The following is a 9,218-nucleotide window of genomic DNA, read 5'->3' as shown; positions in this document are numbered from 1 at the left end:
CCCGAACACCCCAGCAGCTCAAAGGCAAGTTCAAGGACTCCAACCTTTCTCTTCTTAACCTCACGATTCAAGGCTCTGCTCACGATTTTCGAGCCCATCTGCACAACCACTGTCCCCACTGCTCCCCGGGCCCCGCGGGGCGGGACGGAGAGGGGCGGAGCGGTCTCCGCGCCCCGGCGGCGGCGGGAGGAGGAGGAGGAGTCTCCGGCGGAGCCCGGGAGCCCGCTCCGAGGATGTCTCCGTCCCACTCCTCCTCCTCCTGCCCCTTTGCCGCGCAGCCCTCAGCCGGGAAGGGCCGTCGCCGCCGCGCAGCATGGCGAGCCGCTGCCTGCGCCTGGCCGCGCTGCTCACCCTGGCCGCCTGCCCCAGCCGGGAGTACGAGGGTAGGGAAGGGGCGGCGCGCAGCGGGCGGCTCGGGGGAGTGGGATCCCGGGCGGCGGAGCCCGAGGCGGGCGCTGACCCCACGCAAGCGGCCGGGCCGCAGCGCTTTGTGCCGTGCGGGTCTCGTCCGTCTAGGAATGGGGATCGGGGTGAGCGGGCGCGGCGGAGCGTTTCGTCGGGATTTGGTGTCTGTGTGGCATTGGGCATGGAGAGGGCTCGTCTCAGTGTAACGACTGGGACAGTAAATGGGGCCGGGTCCTTGTGCGCCCGGTGCTTGGGGTACAACCTTACTTTGTTTTACTTCTGCTTGTTTGAGCGGGTTTTAGCAAAACTGGAAATAAGCGGAAACATAGGCCCGCTTTTATGGCAGAAGAAAATCCACGTTTGTCTGTGCCCGCTCTTCTAAAGCAGCTGCGTCTCGTCAAGTTAGAGGTTGCTGCCCTTGCAGGCTGTGCAGGTGAAGCCGGTGTAAAGCGGAGCTGTGCGGTCATCACTCAACAGGTGTGGTCAGCAAAGATCTGTGGTCAGAGCAGAGCCTGGGAGGGGGTGAGGTGTGCGCCCAAGCGCAGGTGCCTTATGGCAGATTGGCACTGCAGAGAAAACAAGTGGGGAAGGTGTCAAACAATTCCCAGCTGTGGGGCAGTTATGCTCACTGTGGTGCTGTGCTTTGCAGCCTGAGCTGTCCTCACTGCGGCGGTAGTTCTGGCTGTGTAGGGGCACGAGGTGGCATGGCGATGGTGTTTGAGTCCAAGTTAGTTTTTGTGTTGTTTTTGCTGGCTTGTTGCAGCTATCTGCTTTCCAGAGTGATAGATGCTGGAGCACGCATTTGTGTTTTTTCTTTACAAAACATTAAGGTATTGGACGCATCAGCTGCTAAGTCAACAAGGACAACAGAGGTTTCTATCCTGGCATTTCTCGGAGGACCGCTGTGCTGCCAAGTTCCCTTTATTTTCTTAGGAAGATGACTGAATGCCTTACTTTGCGGTTTATGTCAATGTTAGTCTTCAATTAGTTTGCAGAGGATGCTAATATCCTGTTCTTCTCTTTCTTTCTGAAAGGCCAAATGGAAGTTCTCCAGTCAAAAACGCGCTTCTTGCATATCATCTTCAAGCTGTCCACACAATAGTCTGCTTGTTTCAGCTTTCAGTCATTTGCAAGTCCAGTTTCCCCCTTATACTTAATGTCAGAGGCTCCAAACAGTTCAAGCTATCAACAGCTCTATTTATGAACTCTAATACTGAGTTAAGGTTTCACGCTCCCTTTCTTTTGTGATATTTGGTTTTGTTTTTACAGAGGAAAATGTGATCTTTGTTCAAATCTTTATTCTTGCTATGAAATCCAGTGAAACTGTTAATAGTTTGTTTTTTTCTCCTCTCTGTCACCGTTTGTAACTGTGCACAGCAGGTAACAGAAAATCCATAAGGAAACTCAAATAGCTTCATAAAATAGTTTCAGTAGGATGCATATGTGTGTGGCTGCCTTGAATACAGATGATATGTGCATATACTTTAATGATCTGTTACTAGGAGATGAATACCTTCTTGTAGGCAAAGCCAAAGAGTCTATTCTAGAGCCAGACAAAGTGCTTATTCTTATTACTGGATTGTTGTTCAGACATCAGAAGTAGTTTAATCAGTTCTTGAATTCATAATTTGATACAACTAGAATTTTCAGTGCAGAATGTTTGTGCACCATAACCCAAAAGCTACCTTGGAGAAGTGTACAAATTTTTTTTTATTATTTATTTTCTAGGCACTAAAGAGAGTCTTTATTGACTCTTCCTCCTCAGATTCCTTTTTGCCTTCCCTTAGAGACCTTCCCATTTCTTTTTTTTTTCTGGTTTTCAGAGCTGTGAAAAAAACATAAGTTCTTGTTATGTGTAGCTCAGGCAGAACACCAGTGACGTTGTAGTGCCAGGTGAGTCTACACTTGAATGTAGGGATGTTGCTTGTTCAATGATCTAGGTATGTGGAAGTGAAATTCCTCAGCACTGCATGGTGTAAGATTGCTGTACCTGTGTTTTTACATGTTTAATAGACAGCTGTAAGGAGAAGCTAATACATAACAAAAGTAGTGGGAAGTGGTTATGCTGCATTAAAAAAGCAGCTTTGTATTAGAATAGGACATTGTTGGGTGCAGAGATGTCATTAAGGTCATCTGAAGCATATGTGATTTTATAGAGCTGTTTTCAAAACCTGTATGAGATGTAAATAAATGAAAAACAATATAGACATGTGATACGCTTTTAAACATAAATATGTATTTAAAAATGAGCAGATGGAAGTCTGGTTGTGGGACGAGTAGCTCTGTCATTGTGGGGCGAGGGGTCCTTTGGTGAGTGCAGCATCCTGGTTCTGCAGTCGTTGCGCATTTGAGTTTGTATGGCAGGCTGTAATAAACCTGGCATTGCAGTTAGTGCCTTGATTCCTGTTCAGAGCTCCTCTCTCTTAGAGCGGACTGCAGAGCAGGCAGGGAGCCATCTCCAAGCCCCTAAAACAGCTGGTGGCCTGTATTGCCAAGGGTGGGGCCTCTTGTGTCAGCTGAGGCTTTTCTTGGTATTTGTTTGTGTTTGTTTTTTTAATGCAGCTTGCTGTCTGCCCCTTAACCCTAGGTGACTACTTTTGTAGAAGCATGTGCAAGATCCCCTTCTGTCCTTAGTTCTGTGTGTACCGGTCCTCTGAAGCCAAGTGCACCAGTACTGTGTGTGTGGAGAAGGCTGACCTGGATGTCCCATAGGCTGTCTAAAAAAGGCACTACCTGCCCTCAGGTTGCTTGCTGGCCAAGTAAAAGACAAAATAAAAATCACACGAATGCAAGCAGATGTCCTAAGGTGCAGCTTTATCCAAAGAGTTGTCCTTTTGGACCAGTTGGCAACTCTTAAATAAGTTCTAGATAGCTGGATGACTGCATGTGCACTAATAAGCAAGACTTTCAGCAGCAGGGAAGCCCAGCAGAAATAACATTTGTAAGTGACCTTAAAAAACAGCAGATAGCTTGTTTATATCCATCAAGAATGTTGTCTTCTCTTGATGCTGCATTTGTGTTTTCTTACATGAAGTGGTCCATGCTCATAAGCTGCAGTACTTTCCAGTGAAAATTCACACCACTAAGTGGTGTCAAAACATTGTGCTTTTCTTTCTGTGTTGTCTGTATCCTTCTCAACTCTCTGAAAGCTCAAGGCAGTATACATGAATAGTAGCATTAATGAAATACACTTTTCCCCTTCCATTATACTAATATGAACAGAGTGGATGACAACTGGATTTCATTTGTGGCTGATGAATGTGCAAGGAAAGATATTTGGCATGCTGTTATATCAGCATTCTGTTTAATGAACCATTGGATTGGAAATTCAGACTCTTCGTGTATTTCACTCGGGCAAGTTTGTAGGCTTGCTTTAATCTTCCTTACTTTCCTCCTCTGTAAATGAAAATAGCAGAAACATACACCACTGTGAAGTAATTGGAAATACCTATGTAAAACATCTATTATGTAGATACTGATTTATAGTAGGAGTAGAGTTTGGAGATAGATGTGGAGTTCAGGTTGTGCTTTCATGATGAACTGCTGATAAAATTTCCATAACTGACCGAAGTCTGGGGAGTGCATGAGGAACACCATTTATAGGGTTGTACTGTAAAAATATAAATGATGAATCCTGTTTTCCTGTTGTTGTTTTATTTTATTTTTGACTCCATGTTGAAATTTCTCGCAATTCAGACAGGCCATCTTGGAGGGGTCACTGAAATAATTGGTAATTCCTAATTGATTGTCTCACAGATTATGTCTACAAATATACTTACATTTTTAGGTAGTCCTACATCTTGAACCCACATCCCATGCTACCAGACAAGAAATTAGGCAGTACAAGGGTCCTGAGACCATTTTCATCAGGAGAGATTATTTCCAAAGGATGATTTCGCAGCCTACTGGTGTAACTGGAATGGAGAGCAATGAGAGGAGGACCCCATCACTCTGATGAATGTGCAAGGAAAGATATTTGGGCACTTCCATCCCTACATACCTCCACCCTGATCACACTGCTTGTCTTTTGTCCATAAAGTTTACCAGTAATCATAGGATCAGAGAACATCCTGAGTTGGAAGAGACTTGCATGGACCGCCCAAAATCAAACTGAGAGCACTGTCCAGACGCTCCTTGATCTCTGATACTGGTGGCCGTGCCCACAGCCCTGTGCATCCCGTTCCATGCCCACCCTGTGGTGCAGCGCCCTTCCCTGACCCCCAGCTGCCCTCCCCTGGCACAGCTCCATGCCGTTCCCTTGGGCCCTGTTGCTGTCACACAGAGCAGAGCTCGGCTGGCTGGCTGACTGGCTGTGAGTTCTTTGCTTCTAGCTATTAATTATATTTAAAAGAACACTAATAAAGCTGTTCAGACTGAAGATTTATGCTGCAATATCTTGGAAGTAGCTCCAAATGAGAGATCTTAATTGTAATGATTCTGATGTTTCCTGTAACTAAGAATAGCTCTGTGAGGGCTCTGCTGCACGCACAACTCTAGCTTGTTCTTCTGCGTATCTCTCAATGAAGAAGTAGATTTAGATTTACTCAAATTTAATGAATATGAAAAGCTTATCTTTACTGATGTCTTCTGTTAGTTTTTCTGAACAACACTTTTTGTTGTTCAGAAACACAAATTTTGTTGTGTTTGAGGAAGTAAATGATGTCTTGGCTGTGTACCTAATGCACAGGAACATGAAAGCAACATTTATTGTTTATTATTAACAAAAGTTAAGTTCTATCAAGTGCAAAATAAGGATGATTAGAAATCCTTCCCCCACCTCACATTATTCTTTAACTAGTGTTTCTTGGCAGCTGCAGGTTTTTTCCTGAGAGAAATGTCTAAAATTACATCTTCCTCCTAAGTTCTGTGAAGGTGGAACGAGAATGCATTTAGCATGAGAGTGCGTTCAGAGCCTGGTGTCAGCATGCCCAAGTGACTTCTAGTGCATCCTACATTGGGGCTGATGAGCTGGGAGCTGCTTTCTTTCCCCCCGTAGTGCACACTGACACCAAATAGGCAGTGGGGGTGGGTCGTGCATTATTACTGGTGCTGAATGGTGCTGTGCCATTCAGCTGGCTTTCTGCAGCACATCCCTGGAGATGGAGGCACTCCCAGCTGTATCAGATCGCCCAGCCTCTGCCAGCTTGTGTGATGGCAGCTGGGGAAAGCAAGGCATTTTTGGCAAAGGTTTTTGCCGTTTGAGCAGATACCACTCATACAACTTCATGTTTTGCTTAGTGAATAAAAATGTGTCTTGTGTCTGAGAACGGATGACATAAGTGGGATTTAGGCTACAAGCTGCTTTCAGATACCAAGTTTTGCTTGACGCTTAGGGCCTAAAAATAAATTAGTGAGAATATGTGAAATAATGGGTGTTCTGGATTGCTTTTGTGAGATGCCAGAGGGTCATTTTGTGCTTTTTTCAAGGAGTAAAAAGCCGAACCCAAAACATGCAAGATACATATAATAGTTCTTGATTGTATTGATTCGTTTGGAACTGGTGAATGAATACTTACTTCCATGCATGTATGTCTTTGATTTGTACAGTGTTCAGATCATGACAAGCAGCTGTGTCTCTTGCGGAAGCACAGACAAAACTTCAGCAGTTTTGGGAAGAACATATGGCGATACATTTTATGTCACTGCTATCTTTTGCTGCAGTGCAGTAGATAAAAATATGCATGTGTGAGAATATTTCATGTATGTAATTTGGATGATTTGGAAGCTTGTGTTGTAGAGAAACTTTGTTTTGAAGCTTCTGAAATTACTATGTTGCTGTTAAAGAAAGAAACCCTTTTTTCCCAGTTGTGTCAAATCTTAAATTTCACGCAGCTTTGAATAGACAGGTTTTCTTCCAATTTGAGATGGAATTAAAGAGATCTGATTTCATTCTTCCCTATTTTTTGCCCCCCTTCTTCTTTTCAGGAAATGTTCCTGCTTTTTAAGGTGCCAGATTTAGGCCTGCCGTACGTCTGTACACTAAGAATAGTGCTGCAGTTTGGAAGTAGTCGTGTATCCAGGCTTCTCCAGCAGTGCCTTGTCATGCTGCATGGCGTACCCAAAGCCTACGCTTAACCAGTGTGGGCTGGCAAAGGGAGTCTCTCTGCAAAGTCTGTCTCCTCTGTGGCTGCCCCAGCAAAGCTGTAACCTAGTAAGGTCTGTGGGCCTTACTGGTGGCCCACTGAGGTCCTTCTGTCAGACTTCCTGACAACGGCTTGGCCAGATAGGGTAAGATGTTGCTTCCAGCTGCCACGCAGTTGTAAGCCTCTGCCGATTACAGTTCTCTTTAAAGTTTGCAATTTTTGGACGGTGCACTTAAAATAATGACTTAATTTGCATCTTCCCATCCTGAGTCTGTTCGCTGTGGCTTTCTGGTTATAATGTGTCACATTGGTAAAACAGACCAGAGTTAACATGACTCTATCCAGCTATTCCTGAAGATTAAAAGTATGTTGGCTTGCAGACAGTCACTGCTCTAAGCTGCCCAGATGTGCTGGCAGTGAAATGATTAACTAAAAATAATAATAATAGAACAAATAACAAAAAGGTCTTCCCTCTAATTTACTTTTTCTGGGAAATGAGTAGATGTGAGTGGCAGAGAAAGTGATCGCATGTTGAAACGGGGGTGTGTTCTTTATTAATGTAGGAAGAAAGAAAGATGTGTTCTTGAAGGTGTTTTCTGTGAAGGCATCTGGCTGGTAATTTGCTTCAGCTTTGTATCACTGATTTTCATGTTTTTAAGGGAGCTGGTTAACCTCTGCCTGCATCCTCTTTGGGGATAATTTATCTGGTGGGAGAGGACACTTGGAAAGCTGTGGCTGAATACATTCATATGAGGAGGAAGTGCTGTTATTACTGTTATGTGTGCTGTGCATCATATTAAGTCAAAATGGGTGAGTGTGTTTAGTTAGGGAACTGCCACAGGAAGCTCCTGCAGCTCTTCAAGACTTAACCAGTACGACTTGTGCATGGTTGCTGTTTGGGGTAAACCTGTGTGCTCTCCTGACTTGTCTTTCTGTCTGCATCATTGCTGCTTTGGATGCATTTCCTTGTTCAGAAATGCCTTTATCAGGAATCACAGTTTGATTTTCTCTCTGATACTTGGCACTTGCCATAATTGCATAGAAAATTGTAGCTGTGAGAAACAGGAGGTAACTTTAACTGTAAGCATGCATTAACTTCTAGTTTAAGAAAGTGTATGATCAATTTCATCAAATTCTGTGTAGTTCTCTAATAAGAGAGGTCAATGCTTGCATAAATGACAGCAGTGCTGTTGGTGTATCACCACTGCCTTTTTAATCTATCCACCAGTGCACTGACATTTTGCAGTGGTTCACTGCCTGAGAACTTGATAATGTGTCCAATGGTCTCTTCAGAAAATATGAGCACTTGAATTCTTTTATTTTTTGTACTTCTGATTGGTGATTTTGTGTTTGTCTACAACTGGGTGTTGAAACCAAGAATGTTAAACAGTGCCTTTAAATGGCTTCAAAGTATTTTGCACCCTTAGATACTAGTAATGGCAGAAGGCATGCACTGCAGCACCAGAAGTTCTTTTGTTATATTATTATTCAAAATCATCCTTTTGCAATAATTTTGCCTGCCGATTTGCTTAGGGACATCTGATGACATTGATGATCAGAGGGCTGGAGTACCTCCTCTATGAAAAAAGGATGAGGGAACTGAGCTTGTTTAGCTTAGATAATTGAAGGCTCCGGGGAGACCTCACTGCGGCTGTTTACGAGGGTGGATAGTGATAGGACACAGGGGAATGGTTTTAAACTGAAACGGGGAGGTTTAGGTTAGATATTAGGAGCAAGTTTTTCACACAGAGGGTGGTGATGCACTGGAAGAGGTTGCCCAAGGAGGCTGTGGATGCCCCATCCCTGGAGGCATTCAGGGCCAGGCTGGATGTGGCTCTGGGCAGCCTGGTCTGGTGGTTGGCGATTCTGCCTTTGGCAAAGAGGTTGAAACTAGATGATCATTGTGGTCCTTTTCAACCCAGACTATTCTATGATTCTGTGATCTGAAATGTGTGGCATATTTATAAAATGCCTTAGACATTTAGGCATAAGATATATTAAAACACATATGTTGCTTGTATGCAATAAAAACCAAGTTGGAGCTCATTAAAAGATAACACATTTGGTTTATGACTGTCTGTTTTTCCTGCTGGAAAACTAAGCCAGTTTGCCAAAGGAATTAAAAATAAGTCCTTCATTTTACTAACAAAGTATTTTCATATAGGTAACCCCTCACAATGAAAGTAGGTTCTGATTTATATGTTGCTGATGGATGCTGTTTTTGAAATATAACTCAGTTCCAAGTTTACTCTTTCGGCTGTGACAAAGTTATCCTTTGTTGCACAAAGACAGTGAAAAGCAGGAGGATGGGGAAAAGAAAAATTCTGTATTGTCTCACATGACACAATAAATCAATGTATTGCTAATGATTTTTGTGGTGTTGAGGCTGATGCTTCTCAGGGTGCCACTTCACACCAAGAAGGGTTCTCCAGTACGTTTTGGGTGTGATTTAAATGAGGCACAATGGTAAGTGAGACAGACAAAAGGCAGAAACACGCCAGGGAAAGGTGTAACAAAGACCTTGCGGTTGGGTGAATTAGCTGCTGCACTATTTAAATAAGCTTTGACTGAAAAGCCCAGCAACTGTTCAAGCAACAGCAACAACTTACAGAATCACAGAATGAATCACAGAATGGCCAGGGTTGGAAGGGACCTCAAGGATCATGAATCTCCAACCCCCTGCCACATGCAGGGCCACCAACCTCCCCATTCAATACCAGACCAGGCTGC

General features: G+C 43.9%; 1 protein-coding gene across 1 annotated transcript in view; it reads left to right on the top strand.

The window, feature by feature from the left end:
• The first annotated feature begins 313 nt into the window (after positions 1 to 313).
• SRPX (sushi repeat containing protein X-linked) overlaps positions 314 to 9,218 on the top strand; it is a 43,994-nt gene continuing 35,089 nt past the window's right edge. The window contains exon 1 of the mRNA XM_042866803.1: positions 314 to 383. Coding sequence (XP_042722737.1) covers positions 314 to 383 — 70 coding nt within the window. The remainder of the gene's footprint in view (positions 384 to 9,218) is intronic.

Source organism: Lagopus leucura, unplaced genomic scaffold (genome assembly GCF_019238085.1).
Source record: "Lagopus leucura isolate 7727_CA_CO unplaced genomic scaffold, USGS_WTPT01 Super-Scaffold_100001, whole genome shotgun sequence".
Lineage (NCBI taxonomy): Eukaryota > Metazoa > Chordata > Aves > Galliformes > Phasianidae > Lagopus > Lagopus leucura.
Note: the sequence above shows the minus strand (reverse complement) of the source record. Positions and strands in the feature narration are given on the sequence as shown.